Here is a 20102-nt window from a genome sequence, read left to right on the forward strand (position 1 = left end):
ATTTGCCATTATTACTACAATCAATAGATACAAGAAAAACATCTAGTGAAGAGGTAATAAACCAAAAATAAATCACTGCTTTGTCATGAGAACTGTTTAGCCTTTGTGAGTGAAACATAGTATGACATAGGTTTCTCCCTAGTTGCAGTGTGCTGTACAATAGTAGCAGAGGGGTTGCTTAGCAATGTTAGAATCAGCAGTAAGGCCCATAAAACACCCACAGATATATTCACTACAGCTGCTCAGGGTTAAGAGCCTTGCTCAATGGCAACTTGACGAAAGATTTTGAGAAGGTGGTCAATGCCACATGCTTACCAGTCTTCAGAAGGTAGGGAAACTGAATTCTGCAAGTGAAAGCAGTTAAGATGCGGGAGCTTTACCCTCCACCACATAACTGATGAAGGATGGACACTTACTCATGCTACATCCAAAGGTAATTCACCTAGATCCTCTTGTCCATCAGCTCTTTCATTGATTTTACAATTGTTCGTGTCCTTGCTTGTCAAGAGTAAAGCTCCTTTGAGTCTAGTTACGAAATGTAAGAAAAACTCAAAAGAGCATGGCCCCGTTCCTCCTCACATAGACTTCTTGTTAAGCCTGTTCAGACATCCAACATAGAGCAACACTGCCATCCCTTGGCAGCCTGTGTTCACTACTCACTTCACCACTTTTATCCATACAGACTGTGCTGCAGAGGGCACCAAACTTGTAAGAAAGAGCAGAGAATAGAGCCTGTTATTCAGCCTTCAGAGCACAGCAGTGGAACTTGAAATGAAATGGGTCAAGGAGATTTAGATCTGGGCCATTATTGTCAAAGAGAACAATGAGCATAGACTTTAGAGTAATTGGTAGAAAAGGGTAAGCATTTGTCATGTTAGTTCAGACTGGGTTCTGTGCATACCTAATAGGGTTTCACATAATTTACAAAGACATATTAGTTTTATTGGAGCCAGTGCCATATTTGCAGTCTCAATGTATAATTAATATGTGTCACCCTTCAGTAGCTTGATGAAGACAAGCTGTTTCTGCAGTCTAAAACTCTTAAACAGACTTAAACAGTAAAGCTTTGAATTATATTAAATTTGACATGTTCCACATGTAAGAACTGCTTTTATGCATCAATCAGTTATTATTTAGCATTTTAGGCTTGCTGTCATTTAAACATTTATACTAAATATACATGCAAATATACATAAGATAAAATACAATACAGAAATTACTAAAATATTACATTTTGAACAGTACCTTAGTTTGCTTTACATTACATATAATTGTGTGTGGGTGTGTGTTTTATTATATAATATATATAATATTATATATATAGATAATAATATATATATATATATATATATCAACTTTTTTTTCCCATTACATATGCACCACCTCAGTCGAGGTTTCAAGTGAGCTGAGCTGATACTAAAAGGTGACAAAAAAGGTACAAACACCACATTTTTAAATAGCGTCTGGTCATATTCATTGTAGAAATTATGTAAAAATCAAGTCCAAATATAAAAAGGGAAATAAGATCAAATGAAGCTCCGGATACATTAAGATTTTCAGATGTATTTATGTGAAATAACACTCCTGTGCATGGTCTAATTTCTCTGTAATGGACTGAACAGAAATAAATATTCAGTTCAGACAAGGATGAGGTAGAAAGACACAGATGACCTAAGAGTGTCGCACACTGTCTGCTAGACTGCCTGTCAATCTGTCTTCATCTATCCTTTTCATTTCCTTTGCAAACTCTTGAATAGAAACACACACACACACACACACACACACAGTGCCTCCTCTTCAGAACAGATAAAACTTTAAATTGATTGGGAGTTATTTGCTCAAGGATACCCAGTAACCAGACCCTGGAAAGCAGATTGGCCTTATTGGAGAAGCTTTTCTGGAGGCAGAAACAATCTTAAGTTGGAGTTAAACCTCACTGAGCAAAGCCCAAGAGCCTCAAATTTCTGTCTGTCCATCTGTCTGTGTGTCTGTCTGTCTACATTCTTGCCAATAGTCAGATAAGAAGATTGATACTACTCTCATAACTGTTTATTAAATATGCAGCTACAGCCAGGAGGCGGTTCGTTTAGCATGAAGCCTGTGTCCAAATGTAAGAAAATCTGTCTAGTTGCATCTCTTAAGTTCACTAATTAATACATTATAACTCTTTTGCTTAGTCTGTACAAAAAAGAAAATGTACAAATGAGAAGTTGCAATTTTACAAGGCAGTGAATTGTCTGTTGTAATTAGTGAGCTTTAGAGGTGTCAATAGATTTTGTTATATTTGGACACAGGCCCTTCTTTAACCGCAGAGATAATGAAATGTACACTGACAGTAAATGTTCTCCTTCTAGTTTGTTTTCCAGTTTTTCTGCTGGTTTGGATGAGGCAGTTCAGGGTAGACCCTGGGAGAACCACATATACTAAAACAAAACTTAAACCAGCTGTTACATCACTGCCTGACTGGGAGCTATTAAACAAGTTCACCCACTTGGCACTATAATTGTTCCAAAATGAGGTGATGAAGTATCTTTGGGTTGCCTCTGCCCTTCGACACTATGTCCCATGATAAACACAGATGCAGCCATGCAAACGTGCTGCTTCGGGCAGATCTCCGACTATGTCCCATGTATCTGTGTGAGGGTCATACTTCTCCATGCTGTGCAGGTAAGTCCCTTTAGAGCAAGAATAGCCCCCAGTGACGTACACACAACCCAGCGTGGCCACCGCCCCGCACTCTATCCTCCTCTGCTTTGTTCTGGCAATCGGGATCCATTCCTCTGTGTCTGGGTCAAAGCGTTCAGCCAGAGTAGTTTGGCCCCCTACCAGGTACAGGCTGCTGTTCAGAGACACCAGGCCCATTCCATACTCTGCAGAGAGCAACAACATGACAAAAAACAGGTTAAAATCTGAACATTTTTATGTAAATACAGATTAAATTATATATAAAGGCTAAATTGGAAAAAAGCTACATTGGGGGTCTGCCTTTCTGTATGTACAATCACAAGAGGTTGTCTTTTTATCCTTGAGAAGTTTGTTATTTTACAATTAGATATGATATCAGAACTACCTGGATGGGGGCAGGTGGTTAGGATACTCCATTGGCCTATGTCCACTTTGTAACTCTGGATCTTGTTGTAGCTACAGCTGCTCTTGATGCCATAATTACCACCCGCTACATAGATGGTGTTTCCCAACACAGTTGCAGAGGCATTCCCTACACCTGTAAAAATAGACATAGACAATAATGATAATTATATATTATAAGAAGACTGATACCTTTTAGACTAACTAGTTCAGTGGTTCCCATCGCTGAGCTTATCACAGGTTTCGTCTGCTCTGAGGTTGTGAAAATTAGATCTGCAAACTGGCAAATGGATAATTAAATATAAAAGTTTGTACATACATTTTTTTTGTCCTTACTCTTACGCTACTTAGTAGGCCAACCTTCTGTGAGCTCAGTGAGAACACCACTATTAATGAATGAAACAACATGTCTGAGAAACATGAAAGTGCTGGTGACTCAGTAGTACCAAAAAAGAAACTACAGCTCTGTCTCAAGAGTTACTTTAACTTTGATTTTACTGAAAGGCAGGACAGGTGTCACCAGAGTGTGTCATTTTGGAAAGAAACTATGACAGCATGAAGCCAAGCAAAATGAAACAACGTCAGCAAAGAAAAATATCACACCTGACATGTTATTCTTGTGGTGTGTGTGTGCACAGGCTGGATTATCAATGTTTTGGTTATTACTCTTGCAACAAAGTAAATAAGCATATTTCATGATAATGGAATATTTATCACCTATAATTCACTGACAGTCTGTAAAGTCTTCCAATCAGTTGTGGTATTCTAGGTTCATCCTCAAACCTCTTAAATCAATGTGCATATAATTCTGAAATGTAACTATTGAATCATGAGTTTTACTATTGTTTTGATGAACTGCAAATGTTCATGTGACGACCTGCAATACAGAAATGTAAAACAACTGACATACTTGTAATACACACCTTGGACCATATCAGCTGCAGCCATCCATCTCCTCTTTAGTGGATCAAACAGTTCAGTCCTTGGCATTGCTGCATCTCCTCTGTAGCCTCCCAAAACATACACACAGCCACAGCAGGCCACAGAGCAGTGGTAGTATCTGCAGGGGGTTTTATGATTAGTATTATTATATAGTATATAAAGATAAAGAAATGAGCTGAAACTTTTGTGTATGGAGCCTTATAAGCAACAATGATTTGATCAGTAATGTGATCATGAAGAGCAAGCACTTTTACTCAAAGTCTTGAAACAGACATGAATAAATATGCACTTACAGATGCTTGATTTGCAGACACAGCATTGCGTTGTGTTCATGTTGTTGAGCCAGGCTTAACTGTTTTGCTGTGTCATTTCTGTTGTTGTTTTCTGTTTCATTTTGTCTTGTTCGGCATTTTTCCACACAGAGCTAATTTCTCTCTAAACTCAGCGTAAAGGACAATTTTTTTTTATTGTTTCTTTAGGGTACATTTCCCTTAATAAAAATTTGGAGGCTCTTAGAGGCAGCACAATAAGTTGTGAACGGAACTTTCACATTATAATCACCCTAATAATTTGGAGCATTCATTTGGAGTCCTGTCCGTGTTCACCTGATGAATCGCTCTTATTTTGGTCTCATCTGGGTTGTTCTCTGTGAACTTTTAAGGGAAATAGCTGATACTGATGAGAATGGTGGAGTCAACCAAAGCAGTGAGTTTAAAGATGTTAAAAAGCTCCAGAAATGTTCAGATTTTAGATTACACAAATATATATTTATCCACTGTTAATATAAAATATTGTCTAAATCAGTTTTAAGTAAAGAACCCTAACACCACTGCAGTTAGGAGAAGAAACCATCCCTTAAAACATAAGCTCAATAAGCTTCAATCAAAAACAACTCATTATATTTTACCTGGCAGTCAACATGGGCTGTCCTTCAGTCCAACAGTCATAATCGCAGTTGTACTCCCAGACTGTGTCCAACACCTTAGTGGTGTTGGTCCTGTACCCCCCGCTCACATAAACGGTACAGCCCAGCAAAGCGACTGCATAGCTCTCCTTGGAGTGATCTGGCATGTCTTCACCCTGTACCCACTTCCCACTCAACAGGTCCAAGCACTGAACCTCGGACAAAGGGTGCCAATGGTAACCCCCAGTTACAATGATCTTGGAGCTGGATTTCATCCTATTGAACTTCATGGAGGGCTGTTTGAACATTGGCGTTAAGGTGAATACAGGAAGGAGGCTGTCGAAGTTGTTTAGCTCATAATAACCACGGCTTTTCAGCAAGACATCATTAAGGCTTGTTGAGTTAATGTCCAGTGGCAAGGAGGAGAGATGTTTTGTTCGGATGAGAGGGTCATGACACAGCCACCTGCCCACTGCCTCTGCCACCACTTGTGGTTTCTCCTCGGCTAGGACAGCCCTCAGGCTGTCAGGATCCAGTTTAAGAAACTCCTCTTCTTTGATCACCTCCTGAAACCTGCAGCAAAGTGTTCAAAATGACCTGAAATTGAATTACTTGGGGATCTTTAACAGGGAATATAATTACTTTAAATGGAGAGTCAATTATTGTATCCTAGTAAAGAGTGGTTAAATAAGAATCAAGATTTTGGACTGTATTCATTTGTTCATGTGTGAAATTTCTTTGAAGAGCATCACCTGAACCTTTTTAATCACCTTTTTAATATCACAGCACAGTGGGAAAAATGTTCAATGAAATGAATGGCACAAAGTATAATTCAGGAAAGTACTGTTCTGCTTTCAGTTTGTCTTAAAAGTATAATTTCAACACTGCAACAAAAAAAACAAAAAAAAACACTAAACAGAAAGAGCTGATCTCTGACCTGCCGGCTAGCAGCCTGCAGGCTTCTTTCTCCAGGGTAAGGCATGCGTGGAGCTGGGAAAATGCCAGCATGCCAAGGCAGTTGTCTACATCCAGCAGGCGCACCAAAAAGGCCTCGCAGGCCCTCTTCACTGCTCCAAACTGGAACAGGTCAGCGGCTTTCAGCAAGCTCTCCACGCTCAGCTGGGTTATGGTGAGTTTGGAGGTGTAGATGTAGTCTACCAAGGCTGATAAAACTTCAAACTCCACCACCGGTAGCCTGAGAGGAGAGGAGAGGAGAGGAGAGGAGAGGAGAGGAGAGGAGAGGAGAGGTAATACTTGTAATACACTACCTGTAATGGTATCTTAAGTCATGTACCTTTATTTGGTTTTTTAAAAAATGCAGTTTTTGGGTGATGGCATAAGGCAGTTTTGGGTACACATGGGCACAGTGTGGGAAAAAAAGGTGGATAAGCATGATATAATATGCTAAGAAGTCAGCTGAGTCATGTATTAACAGTTTCTAAACATGTGAAGGAGGTATCAAGGTGGTTATGGTTGAGATTTATGACTTGGATCATCTTTAATAACACTGTGAGTTGTTAATATTTAAATAAGTAATCGTCGAAGGTCCTTTTCTTTTTTCACAAGATTGGACATGAGAAGTTCATGGACATGAGTCAAAATAAGACACACTCTGCAGACTAAGCAGCCTAGGAGCTTGTAGTAAAACGGCCACTACACTACCTGTACCAGAAATTACAGACTGCGATGTTAAGGAGTCAAAGTCATGTTAAAAACTTAACACAGTGCACACTTACAGCACAATAAACTTAGAAGCTCCCACACTTTGGCTTTTGAAACCTCTGCAAGTTGGAAGAATTATTATCCCCCCAAGTGTTACTTAAATCCATTAAGGGTTAATTGGGTCATCCACATCCTTCCCAATAATTTCATCATAGGCATAGACAATATGGAAGAAAAACGTGCAGCTTTTCCTTTTCATGAGAAAGGCTCCCTTGTAAACTATTACCATCTGGTCAGGCAGAAAACAAGACCCTGGATACACCATGTTGGTTTCAATGGTTTTTGTGATAATTTATTGATCCCTTAAAGAACCTTTTCTCTCTTTTCTCCTCCCCCATCGCTTACAGGGAGGCCAGAGGTCAGGGAGAGCTGGAGAACAGCACTGCTGGAGCTTCTTTGCCTCTCTAAAGGCATGTACAGCTCAGCAGATGTTTGCCAATATAAGCAACATGGGACATGAACCAAGGTTGTCCACTTGAATGGCAGCCTTTAAATCACGAAATCATTAAATGTGCAGTATGTCCTCAACTGAATAACTGAATGCCAACAAGGTGTTTGCAACACTGTGAGCCACAATATGAACTACAATACTGTGCTGTAGTTATTATTTTGTCATGACTTTATATTGCTTATTCATGCATGTGCTGTTGCCCTAAGTGATTTTTAGTCACTCATCCATACACATTTGCATAAAAGAATGTCTTCCCTAAATATTTAGTGTTGCTTACACAGATAAGGCAGACCTTTGACTGGTCCTTGATTGGCTTGATGCAGATGCACAAGGTGGGTCAATGCTGATTGCCTGCAGGTGGCAGTGGAGCATCAAATATGAGCACTTTAGTCTCTTTAATTGGCATAATCCATCTATGATGACCCCTTCCTCTCCCTTTCTTTCACATATTCATACATACCTGACAAGGCTATTGGTCCTCTCCCTCATGTCAGCAGTGAACATGACCCTGAAGTAAGAGCTTCGTGCACAGAGTGCCACCTTGTGGCAGTGTAAGACCTGGCCAGAGGAGCACTGCAGGGCAATGTCTGTGAACAGGCCTTCAGAGTAAAAGCCTCTCAGTGTAGCCAGCAGCTCCTCTGGGTGGCTTGCATCATGGAAATCGTACGTATAATGATCCTGGGATCTTCTGTGTGATCTGGCTGTAGTCTGTCTGTGGCATTATAAAGTTTGACTCAGTGTCAAAGCAACAAAATTGATATGCCATACATCAGTTTGAATGTTTACTTATGACAGAAACATTTTAAAATTACATGTTCTGTACATGTAAATTGCAATGGCAAAGTCATTGGGTTGTTTTATGGTGACATATTGTGTTTGGGGCAAAGTGTAATGTATCAGAAATAAAGAGATGTAAATTACTGTGTCCTACGGTCTCTTACCCCATTCTTCAGTTTGCTGTGCAAATGAGACAGTTGCCCGCCGAAATCAAGGATTGTTCCTTTAAATATTTATCAACACTTCATGCATAATAAATTGTGTTATGGTGATATAATACATATGCATGCATCATTTGTGGTGTTAAATTATGGTGTTGTGTTTCTCCTATAGATCTGGTTTCTTCCAAACAGCTCTTGTTAATATTATAACACACACATGGAAAACACATTGTAAAAATCATTAATAATACTATAGGTGAGCCCAGTCACACAGACATACAACACTGTCTCTTGTATTATGATTTCTAGCTTTGCAGCTCGTTGGCTTTAATATTTCTCCAATAAAATAAAAGGAGCATGACACGTGAGTGTGAAAGGCCATAACGTACCTGATCAACATGATCCAGGTTGTTTGATGATGTCGCTTCCACTGACTTTCAAAGGACTTTGTAAAAACAGCTGTTTGGTGTCTCTTGATATTGAAAATAATCGTGACAGTCTCTAAGAGTTATACTGAAGTGACACTGAAGTGAAATATGGAGACGTCGCACCGCCTTTATAATAAACACACCGCACAGATGACAATCCGTGTGGCCACAATGACTTCTGGTCGTGACTTTCAAAATAAGACGCTTGTTTACAGTTGCATGGATCGGATATTGGTTATTGGTCCGGAGCATGGACCAATCACCGGATTATCCATCTAAACTAGTTCATTTTTCAGGTATAGCACTTAAGTACAATTTATAAACCTAGTTCAGTTTTCTGTGTCTTTATACGTCTATTCCACTTTGCTACATTTCAGAAGGAAATGTTGTACTGTTTCCTAAAGTTATTATTTATTTGCATTTATTTACCAACTGATCAAGTAGGATGCATTGCAAACTATCCACACAGAAAGCTATAGGCTGCATCAAGTACCTATATACTGCTCACAGATAATCAGTTAATATCATTTAACTACATTATGTTAATTGTTCTGTAGTTTTACTTTGGAAATTTTGGGGAAAAAAAGAAAAGAAATGTAAGCATTTTATTCTAAAAAACAAGTTGCTAAATTTCTCATTTTGTGCGTCTTCCTTGACGCAGTGGTCCACCGTCCAGTTGCCAGTGGTTCGCTCCTAACCTCGGTGTCACAGCTCAGACCTAATGATAAAATCAAACAGTATCACATGCATGCATGCTACATAATTGGAAATAAGATTGTGTGGGGATGTGGTGTGAGGAGGATTCACTCAAGAGACCTTTAGGCTTGAACAGATTCATTCACAGATTCATGGATGAAGCTTCAAGGATTTAAGGATTCAAGGAGTTTTATTGTCATTACAGCACATGTAAAAACATGGGATGAAACGAAATTGGTTTCCCCTGGTCCCGATGCAGCCCGATATCAAATATAAAATAGAAAAAAAAGAATAATAAAAAAAAAAAAAAATATATATATATATTATATATATATATAATATATATATAAGGAGAGAGAGAGAGAGAGAGAGAGACAATAAAAATATAAAAGTAAAGGCAAATTTAAATTTAAATTTAAAAAAAGTATATACAATAAATAGAAGAACAACAACAGTATAACACCATGTTGAGGTAAGCTTGTTCCCAAACTCAACATAGACCCCATACATAATCAGATTTTTTCATCAATGTTATTGTTAAAACTCTGTTAATTGTGACATCACTGGCTTTGTCTGACCAACAGTCCAAAACCCAAAGATATTAATGACAAACATTCACATCTGAGAAGCTGGAATCATCATTCTTTCAAACTGCAAAATAATTGCCTATTGATCAACTAATCGAGTAATTGTTGCAGCTCTACACTCACGCAAAACTAAATGTCAATCTTTTTACCAACAAAACTCAAAATAGATCATGACTAAAACGATTTTAAACCAAAGTTGAATCATCTTTTCAAGATAGATCAGTCATGTTGTCATGAATGGTGTTTGTCACTGCTTTATGCTTTATCTGTATGTATCTTGGTGCTGCTGCAGGTCTGAGGCATCTCAGGCATTTGCACACTTTGTCTGGATGATATTCAAAATGTTTCTTTTTATTCCACAGTTGACGTTCTTCTGAAGATGTGCATATCTACCAGTACACAGTATACAGCCTCATGAAAATATTTCAAGTACTACAGAGTAATTAGAAACATACAAAGAGGAGGTAATCACCAGTTTATTCTGGCTTTGTAAGCCTGACTGTTCTTGATCCTGAAAGCTCCAGTCAGCTTTGGTCTGTGATAAGAAATAAAGTAACCATTGTACTCAATGAATCTCAGTAGATATGGGCAACAAAGAACTTTAGCAACATTTATTCCACCAATAAAACTGTGTTAATAAACAACTTCAGATGTCCTATGAAAATAAAATGACATCCAAAGGTCAGTTACGCTGTTAGATACCCCATGATTTTAAGTGTGGATAGGGGGAAATTGTTTTGCACTCACCTTATGTTTTATTACACATACTTGAAAATAATGCCCACAGCTTTTTAATAAAAACTTAACATGTCTTGTGGCTGGTTTGCATGCTGGTCTATTAACACTAATACTGCCTTGGACCCAATTTTACACAGCATAATTAATGTGCTGTAGCCACAAGCAGCAGGTTTATCCAAGGACAATGCTGCATTTGACTAGGCAAAAACAATGATTATTACCATGGCATGAAACCAATATTTCACAATATAATGGATTAAATCTCGGGGGATGCACAAACATCAGCTGTTTGTGGACCCTCTTTCTGACATCATCAAAGACTTATATTCCAGTTTGACAGCCTCACCTTTGAGCCTAGCTGTTTCTTATGCAACTAAGCATCTTCCTTTAATACAGCAAGCCTCATCTAAAGCTTCTTCCCACTGAAGAGTGAATTCAGGAAGTAAACAAAGCCTGCTGAGTCTTGGACCATAATACCAGGTTAGATCTTAGGCAAGAGCCGTCTCTGTGAGTTGTTGGCCCTGCATCTCTCGCCAAATCCATCTTCAAATCCCTCTACATTTGTGCCAATCTACTGATGTTTTTCTTTCTTTGTTTTTTTTTTTATGCTGTCAGTCTTGGGAAGGAATCTTTTGCATCTTCACACGATGTATCTGCCTATCGGAAAACAAAGGACACATTGGTTCTTCAGCTAAGCACTTAATGAAGTTTTGGCGGCAACAGCACGTAAGTTACATCAATAACCATCACTCAGTTTTATACAGTACCAGTAAAAAGTTTGGTTAATGTTTTTTTTTTTGTTTGTTTTTCTAAATGTTATCCTTACTTTATTCATTTTTACTCATTCAGTTGGCAAACAAACATTGTCAAATAGAGCGACCATCTGCTAGTGAGAGTTGTCAAGATGAGCATTTTGACCGATTGAATGGATATTTTTCTGAACAGGTTTAAACTACACTATTCTCCGTGATTAATGAAGGGCCAGTATACTGTTTATTGTCTCCAAAGTGCTGTCTGAAAGTGGTAACAAACATGATGCAGCTGTTTATGGCGACGTCTACATGGCTCAAATGTCCCTTTTAGACATCTAATGGGCTGCATATGGTGTAGTATTTTGACCGCTCCAGTTATATTTGCAGTAAAATCTAAAATATAATGCAATCCAACACCATCACAACCTCAAACTGGGTTGATAGACTGTTGTTTGATTGCAGTACGGTGTCTCCGGGGTAACTTTTCTAATGGTGAATATAAAGAAACAAAGAAAACAAACAGATACAAATGGTTACTGGTTTTAATTTCAACTTAGAACAACAAGATAAAGAATAAACAAACATTAGTTCACATGTTGACTCATGACTGTCAATAAAAAATCTCTCAGTGCACATTTCCACAAACGGTGAAGTTTAAAAACTCAATATTCAATATGTGTTTAATATTCTTGGGAAACCTGGATTAAGTCAGTGGATTACTCCAATACCATCCAAGAAAGATTCCTAGTTATCTAGTTAAGGTTGTCTCGATAAGCCTGGAACCTTCTTAAACACTTGAAGTGTGGATGGAGGTAAAAAAAAAAAGAAAAAAAAAAAAGATCTGGACGTCTTGTTCATTTGGCTTAAAGAAATAGTTGAGGTTTATGTTCATTCAATAGAGACAACTTAGAGTTATTGTGATCAGGTTAATCAAAACCTGGTTAAAACAATCCAGTTACCACTACAAAAAACAAGCCTGAGATAAAAACAGTTAAAATCACCTAAGGGCACCGATGAGTTTCTGTTGTAAGATTAAGTAACAACCTTGACATATTATGAAGAATTTACTTGACAAGATGGTTTGCACACAGTGATAATACTGTTTAATTTCCTTTACTGAGGTAAGTCTATTTAGTGGTGTTGCATGTTGCATAAAAATGGTGGCTACAGCCCTGATCTAAAATTCTATACATATATTAGCGATACTATAATGTGTCTTTTTCACTGTAGACAATGGTCATGTCACAGTAGGAAAGGTACAGGTGTGAATAAGAAAAATGAATGATGGCTGAATGCCATGGTGCGTGCTGAATCACTGTCACAGCCATTGTTCATATTTTAAGTTACACCTGCGAGTCGAAACATCTGCTGTAAGAACAGATGTGATTCAATATGCACTGATCATACATAAATAAAGTAATAATGTGTAAATGTGAGTTTTATAGAGTTAGGTTAGCTAACATGCCTTGCAAAGCCTTTACGGATGACTTCTAACTGATATTTTTAAACTTATACTGTAATGACATGAAGTACTGATTAGGGCTGGGTATCGGTACTCAATACTTTTCAGGTATCGACCGAAACAACCCGGTACCAAGTAGTATCGAAACTGCGCCTGTCAGACGATACTTGCAATCGGTTCTTTTTATACCCAGATCAAGAAAAAATTACTGTTTCTATGGTTTTGCTCGCAGCCAATCACCACAAGCGTTCTTCGATTCAATGCGCCGTGTGATTGGTCCACCAATAGTTTGTATGGCGTTAAAGCGGGTTGAAGCTGCGCAGAGTTGGCTGGTTATCATTACGAGATGCTGGTGACATTTACGCAACCGATTGCTTTCTTTTCACATGATTAATATCGAATCAAGTATGAAAAGAAGTATCGGATGAAGTACTTAGTTGGTATCGGTATCGTTTTAAGGGTTCTCGTATCTGTACTGGTATCGAAAAATTTTAAATGATACCCAGCCCTAGTACTGATGGGGTGGATAAAATGTTGTGTTGGCTTCATGGTTGAGGGCTGAGTTATATGAAAAGATAAATACTGTTATCAGGTTTGTCACCTAAAGCCATGGGTCAGTTAGTTAAGCTTGTCACAAAGATTGAAAGCAGGTGTAAACAGCTAGCCTGGCTCTGTCCAAAGGTAACAAAATCCACCTACCAGCACCAGTAAAGCTGCATATTATGTCTTTTTTCAACACATTTGTCATTTGTTTGGATTAAAGAGACAGGAAAAAGTAGACATTTGTTATTTAGTTTACATTATTTTACCTTTGAACAGAGCAAGGCTAGCTCTTAATGCCAAGCCAAGCTAATATTTAGTGTACAAACATGAGAGATGTGTCAATCTCACTGAATCTAACATCTAACTGCTGGCAAAAAAAAAAGCAAATACATGTTTCCTAAAATTACTTTTTTTTTTTTTAAACCTGCTTATATAGCAGGTCATTTTTAGGGCACCGCCTGCCATTATAAAAGATACTTGCTGTAAAAATGTCCCTGAGATTCAGTTCAATAGATCCAGTTGACTGGCTAATCATCCTTCTTTGAACTGGCTGCCAGAATTAAGTTTAAGATTCTCTAATTGGTTTTTAAATTGCTGAATGGCCTGGCACCGACCTATCTTTTAGACACTCTACAGAGATATGTCAGATCCTCAGATCCTCAGCTAGACTGTGTCGAGGACCTCCTCAAATGGTAAATGGACTTATGATATGTACTTATACAGCGCCTTTCTAGTCTTCCGACCACTCAAAGCGCTCATACAGCAATTTGTATTGTATATTACACTGGGGTTCAGTTTTTTGCCCAAGGACACTTCGACATACAGACAGGAGGGGATCAAACCGCTGATCTTCTGATTAGTGGACAACATGCTCTACGTCCAAGCCTCCAGAGCCCCTAAAGAAATGTGGGGAGTCTGCAACAGTCTGCCTGTGGATCTGAGAGACCTCTAGAGACATACCTATTTAGCCTGGCTTTTATTTAAGGTGCCTCGCCATTCACTGTCTTGATCATCCTTTCTTTTATTTTTATAATCACGTGTTTATTCACTTTGTAGGTTTTAATTTACTTTTTACATTTTATTCATTTTATTGTTTTTATGTTTGTTGATTTGGTTTGTAATTTTCACTTTTATTGTTTTTATGTTTGTTGATTTGGTTTGTAATTTTCACACAATATTTCTTAAACAATAAAATAAATAAATTATTTATACGGCCTAATTTTATCTGTTTTATTTTTGTTTTATCTATTTTGCTGGACTCTATTCATTGTTGATTATTTCTGTTTTTATTTTGCTCTGTGAAGCACTTTGGGCTGCATGTTTGTATGAAAGGTGCTATATAGATAAATAAAGTTTAAGCCCCAGATCTTGTACATTACACAGTCTCAAACATACACTGCACATGTAAACATTGTTTTTGTAATGCGTTTGATTGAATGACAAAGCCTTGAGCACCATTCATTACCATTCAAAATACTCTCTTGATAAAATATTTAAACAATAATAGGGAGTGTGTGCCTTCTACAGTGCAATTGCTACATGTGCAATATTTTGGTTACACCTGAGAAGCTGATCGTGTTCGGCCCTGGCCTACGACTGGATACTTGCTTTCAGTTCCTCGAGGATTTCAGTGCCATTGCTCCAGGCAATAACTTTAGCCCTGAGAGAACTGTTGTCTTCCTGGCTTTCCAGTTTGGCCAGCAGTTTCTCCAAGGTGAACCCTTTCCTGGGCATCGCCACATCATGCCCTCTTAGACAGGAAGTAGGGCAGAGATCATTCCCACCGTCCCCGACGTAGAATATCCGCTCATACTCCACACCTCCATCAGACTGCTCCGCCAGATACAGCTCCAGCACTTTTTTCTTACACAGATTGACAGGGCATCGATCGCAGTCGTGAGAGTGGTAGCACTGCACCTCCATGTACCCGAGCTCATTGAACTTAGCGGGGTTGGTGAAAACTTGATCGACAGCTCCCTGGAGACCAGATGCGCAGAGGATCCAGTCTATGAACATGGTGTTGGAGTCAGAGATGACTATGCAGTCAATGGTGCTTTTATGCTCCGATATGAATGTCAGCAGGTCTGTCATCCCAGCTGTGAAGGGGATGGTCTCCATCACACTGCGGACCTTCTCGGGGCTGACCTCCTGGTCTCCTGGATGGACAGACAGAAAAAGGATCAGAGGCCGGTTGGAGGCAGCAATGAAATGCTAATAAATAAATACTGTCATCGATGGACGGGCTGAATTATCACCTATGTAGTTCATCACTCTGCCCATGAACTCAGTCCAGTGGCCTTTTCTGTACGACTTCTTCACAGAGTCAGGAAGAGTCTGACCTGGGAGGCATCTAGGAAGAGAGAAAACAAAAAAACATCCACTGTGGATAAAGCGGTGATGTTGCTTGTGATTAAAACAGAGAATCTATTTCATCTCTGGTCCTATTCTATAAAATGATCATTTCAGTGTCTTATTCTGATCTCTGAGTATTAAAATAGTCTTGGAGTAGTACACAATCGATTTGTATGAATCTTCTTACACTATGCTCACTTTACATTACAATACTCTTTTTATATATCATGCCACTTTTATCCGCAGTACTTGTTTGAAGGTTGATTGTTTTTCGTGTTTATTATGTAGGTTATAGATATTTCTGTCTGTTTATTGTGTTTGTCTGTTTTTGCCTTTTCTACTTTTTTCTAATCCTGTAGTGTATGCTACACTTTCCTCTGCTGCTGTAACAAGTAAATTTCCCCGTAGTGGGATGAATAAAGTATATCTAATCTAATTTAACCTAATTTTGCAGCAATAAAACTTTTTTTTTCATAGTGATTAATTGATTTACCTAATCACCCAGGTGTCACTGTTGTCATCGACCACAGTGTGGTCAAAATCAAACACCATGAGAGTCTTCATATTTCACCTGGAGACAAAACAAATAATAAATAACAATATATAGTATGAAGCAGCTGAGCACCAAAACAAAGACTAAATACAGCTGTTATCTAATATTCTGGTTAAAACGTGTTGTTGTTTGCTCCGTCACATAAACAGGGTTTGGTTAAAAAAATATCTACAGCTTATCTCTCACCAGCACAAACTGTGACTGACAGATAAAACTGTATGCACTCCTCTGTATGCCGATTACACCACAACACCGCCTCGATCCTAAAACTTCTTTAAGTTATTTTCTTTTTTTACAATAAATGTCACTTTATAACTCGTCATGTTTTAAATGACTCTTTCTTTAGATGGAGTCTGGTGTAACATCGTCCTAGCAGCCCGGCTAACTCCAGAGGTTCAAGATCAAGATCAGCGTGGATAACAAAGACTATAGTGATCTGCTGACGTTAAATTAAGACACATAAAATAGATTAAATTGGATAAAACAGCGATCAGACTTACCTCAACACGCTTGACATTAGTTTACCGGTCTGACTTCCTCCTCGTCTCGTTGTGTTGTGTAGTGTGCAAAACAAATATGGGCTCGTTACAGCCCCCTGCTGGTGAGGTGGAGCTTTCATAGATAGATAGATAGATAGATAGATAGATAGATAGATAGATAGAATAGAAAGCTTTTATTGTCATTGTACAACAAAAATTACAGGAGGCTTCAACGAGGTGCTGGTCCTAATATAGGTAATAGTATAAAACCACAATATAAATACAAATGCAAAGATAAAATATATAAGCTATACAAAGAAAACAGGGTGTATTCATGAAAAGTGAATGATGCATTCTTGCTCGTATTTGCATAGCAAATGGTAAAAGCAGTTACACATTTATTGCACATGAAGTTATTGCACAAGAGATTTTGCATGTTGGGGGGCTAAGATATACTTTATTTATCCCTCAATGGGGAAATTCTTTTTTCACTCTATTTTTTATTTTTTGACATGCATCTCCTCCTCGTTATAGCCAACCCAGGGAGGCACTGCTGCTTCTATACACAAACATTATACACACAGGCACACCTTCAGTCGTGTACTGTGTAAAAACAACCCTCTAGACCAGGGGTCGGCAAATAGTTTGGACCCGGGCCAATTTTTTTTCTGACAATTCCATCGCGGGACATGATATTTGAGCCGACCTGTTTGTTTTGTTTTTTATTTATTTAATGAAACATATTGTCCATTGCATGAGGGCCACAGGACACTTTTATTTCCACAGGTTACAGCGCACGCACTGCCAATTAGTGTCCAACCTGTGCGTCAAGTAAAGAGGCTGCGAGGATGTTTTGGCTGCTGTGTCACGTTACTTATCAGCTACTTTTCAAAAATGTTGTGAAATCTGTGGAATTGTTGTATTTTTTGACAGAAACGAGGTCTAAAAGTATATTTAAAAATAATTACTGTATATATTTTTAAAATAAATCAACATCATCTAGCGGGCCAGATATATTGATGGCGGGCCAGTTTTGGCCCGCGGGCCGCTAATTGCCGACCCTGCTCTAGACCAACAGAGAAAAATGGGTTCAGAGACTGTCTTCTATCTCAGATGCATACAAGTAAATACCTGTATCTGTACAATAGAAGCTGTTGTCAGGCAGTTATATGATAGAAGTATTATACTGACAAGGACATGTTACGCAGCAATAAGTACTGTGACAGTACTCGGGGTACATTTAGCATGTCTAGTTGTTGGTGCTGGGAGAGGAGGTACTCTCTGAAGAGCCGGGTTTTTAAAGATAGAGAGGGACATTCCTGCTCTGGTAGGAACTGGTAGTGCATTCACCAACAGGGAACAACAGACAGAGAGAGTCTGGATTGCCTCCAGCAAACAGGTGACAGGTGTTGTTTATTGCAGGAGCGCCATTTCTGTGCTGGGACTTCACAACTGGTGTCTACTGTAGGTAATACACTGACTGCGTGTGGATAAGTACCTCATACAGCTTCACTTCAGAATGCACAAACTAACTTTCAACATGCCAATAAAGGTGTATTCTGCTTACTACACAGTATGTCTGTGTTTGGATTTAGCTGTAGCCTCTCCATAATATAAGATATCACTTGACTTTCCACTGTTTCACCATTTTCCCATCCAAGACCTAGAATCTTAGTGTTTTCCATAATAATAAATGGACTTAATTGGAAACTTGTTCGCCCTTCAAAGCAACAAAAACTTCGTATTTCCACTCAAATGGATTTTCCATTTGAGTGGAAATACGAAGTTTCTTGTTTTTTACTTTCTGTGATTTTACCTGATTTCTTTGCCTTCTTCTCTTGAGAACTTCTCTTGCTCCTTCTGGAAGTCTCCTAGAAAAGTCTGCAAATACAAACATGCGTGGAGGGGCGCGTTAAAAGGAGCAGGATATTGCCATGTCATGGCTGTGTTTGTCTTGTCAAGCGTGCACTTGACAATGTAGCGTGCGCGTGTTGTTCCACATTTCAAACCAGCGTCGTCCTCCAATGCAGCCAAACTTGTCAGACAAGCCAAAAGCACAACATGCCTTATCGATGATGCCGTCGATTTTCCCCTCTTCCACAGTCTTCTTGATGGTCTGAGCTGTCCCTACCACCGACTCGGAGATCTTCTTTGTGGCAGTGGAGGCAAAACTGAAGATGTAATCTGAGACGAGAAGACAGCATCATTATGTGGGATTTGTCCACAGCAACACTGCTGCAGCAACACAGTGCAAATAGGCTTTAAAATGATGAGACTGAGACGAAACCTTGGAGATAATAAAGAATAGAGTGTGAGACATTTGCACCATGATCTACAATATGCTGATTGGATGAGTTTATGGTGAATTTTATTGACCAGACTGACGTCAGGCTGAGTAAACACATGCTCGGGACACTGAGGAGCTGCATAAATTTATGTTATTTGGCAAAAACAACGACAGCAAAAGGGAATAATGTGTTTTCTCACCACCAAGCCCTTGGCCCTGCTCAGGGTTTTCCTGGTTGGCCTCTGGTCCTCCATCCTGATCAGCTGGTTGCTGTTTGTTTACCTCGTTTTGTGCCTCCACCACCTTTTTCTTCTTCTTCTTCGTCCTGCTGCTCCACATTCAGGTTTTCTGTGTCATCCGGTGACTTCGTGTACGTCGGTTCTCCAAACCCAGCCACTTCCCCAAACCTTAAACATACCGACCCTACTAATTAAAGACGAACAATGAGACAAGCAAACAAGCTGGACTGAGTCTGAGGTTTTTGTTTATGCAACCAGGAACTACACCGACCCTCTCTTCTTCCTTTCGTTTGATGGCTGATCGCTGTCAGTGACTTTGAAGGTTCATAGCGTCACCTCGTGTGCGGGAGTGTGCAGCGCACGCTGTGCGCCACTGCCACCCAGTGGGAAAAACATAGATAGATAGATAGATAGATAGATAGATAGATAGATAGATAATAGATAGATAGATAGATAGATAGTAGATAAAGATAGTAGATAGATAGATAGATAGAAGTAGATAGACTTTATTTATCCCAAGCTGGGAATTACAGTGCAGCAGCAGCATTTCACACAGTGACGATAGACAACATAAGAATAAAACTATGCATACATAATAACTATACTACTACTCAAAATAGCAATAGTGAATAAAATGTATTGTACAAAAGTATATACAGCAAATTGTCAGTACATACAGAGTATTGAAATTTCGTTTCCCTCTTATCCCGATGCAAACAGCATCAAAATGACATATACAATATAAGGAAAAGATCTACTAATCTATCTATCTCATCTATCGATCTATCCATCTATCTATCTATCTATCTATCTATCTAGCGATCTATCTATCGATCTATCTATCTACAGGTGCACTAGAACCAAGACAAACAGACTCAAGAACAGCTTCTTTCCCAAAGCCATAACCATCCTGAATGCACACATTGCACTGCTGTTCAAATG

The 20102-nt window shown here is 38.8% G+C and overlaps 3 protein-coding genes across 3 annotated transcripts; all 3 read right to left on the reverse strand.

Moving 5' to 3' along the window:
* Nucleotides 1-2263: 2263 nt before the first annotated feature.
* Nucleotides 2264-8052, reverse strand: LOC104920137 (kelch-like protein 23). The gene is made up of 7 exons (XM_010732308.3): nucleotides 8048-8052; nucleotides 7567-7818; nucleotides 5871-6128; nucleotides 4937-5506; nucleotides 4011-4147; nucleotides 3071-3223; nucleotides 2264-2870 (listed from the first exon to the last, which is right to left on the reverse strand). The coding sequence occupies exons 1-7, from the start codon at nucleotides 8050-8052 to the stop codon at nucleotides 2557-2559; spliced, it is 1689 nt and encodes a 562-aa protein (XP_010730610.3). The 3' UTR covers nucleotides 2264-2556.
* Nucleotides 8053-14385: 6333 nt separating this feature from the next.
* On the reverse strand, nucleotides 14386-16727 carry phospho2 (phosphatase, orphan 2). The gene is made up of 4 exons (XM_027281544.1): nucleotides 16656-16727; nucleotides 16096-16173; nucleotides 15506-15600; nucleotides 14386-15406 (listed from the first exon to the last, which is right to left on the reverse strand). The coding sequence occupies exons 2-4, from the start codon at nucleotides 16164-16166 to the stop codon at nucleotides 14841-14843; spliced, it is 732 nt and encodes a 243-aa protein (XP_027137345.1). The 5' UTR covers nucleotides 16167-16173; nucleotides 16656-16727; the 3' UTR covers nucleotides 14386-14840.
* A 1719-nt stretch (nucleotides 16728-18446) lies between these two features.
* On the reverse strand, nucleotides 18447-19310 carry LOC113746305 (synapse-associated protein 1-like). Its single transcript, XM_027281359.1, has 3 exons — nucleotides 19122-19310; nucleotides 18700-18818; nucleotides 18447-18515 (listed from the first exon to the last, which is right to left on the reverse strand). The coding sequence occupies exons 1-3, from the start codon at nucleotides 19258-19260 to the stop codon at nucleotides 18447-18449; spliced, it is 327 nt and encodes a 108-aa protein (XP_027137160.1). The 5' UTR covers nucleotides 19261-19310.
* Between the last annotated feature and the right edge of the window lie 792 nt (nucleotides 19311-20102).

The sequence above is a fragment of the Larimichthys crocea genome, chromosome VIII, assembly GCF_000972845.2.
Source record: "Larimichthys crocea isolate SSNF chromosome VIII, L_crocea_2.0, whole genome shotgun sequence".
Taxonomy (NCBI): domain Eukaryota; kingdom Metazoa; phylum Chordata; class Actinopteri; family Sciaenidae; genus Larimichthys; species Larimichthys crocea.

Bases quoted from the DNA above. Each gene is read 5' to 3' on its own strand.
- phospho2 (XM_027281544.1), bottom strand. From the start codon at position 16,166: ATGAAGACTCTCATGGTGTTTGATTTTGACCACACTGTGGTCGATGAC. The intron at 15,601-16,095 runs GTAAATCAATTA...CTCTCTTCCTAG, and splicing joins AGTGACACCTGGGTGATTAG to ATGCCTCCCAGGTCAGACTC. The intron at 15,407-15,505 runs GTGATAATTCAG...CTGTCCATCCAG, and splicing joins CAGAGTGATGAACTACATAG to GAGACCAGGAGGTCAGCCCC.
- LOC113746305 (XM_027281359.1), bottom strand. From the start codon at position 19,260: ATGTGGAGCAGCAGGACGAAGAAGAAGAAGAAAAAGGTGGTGGAGGCA. The intron at 18,819-19,121 runs GTGAGAAAACAC...TTCTCGTCTCAG, and splicing joins GCAGGGCCAAGGGCTTGGTG to ATTACATCTTCAGTTTTGCC. The intron at 18,516-18,699 runs GCATGTTGTGCT...TTGTATTTGCAG, and splicing joins TCGACGGCATCATCGATAAG to ACTTTTCTAGGAGACTTCCA.
- LOC104920137 (XM_010732308.3), bottom strand. The intron at 5,507-5,870 runs GTCAGAGATCAG...ACTTTGCTGCAG, and splicing joins TGCAGGCTGCTAGCCGGCAG to GTTTCAGGAGGTGATCAAAG. The intron at 4,148-4,936 runs GTAAAATATAAT...AACCCCCTGCAG, and splicing joins CAGCCCATGTTGACTGCCAG to ATACTACCACTGCTCTGTGG.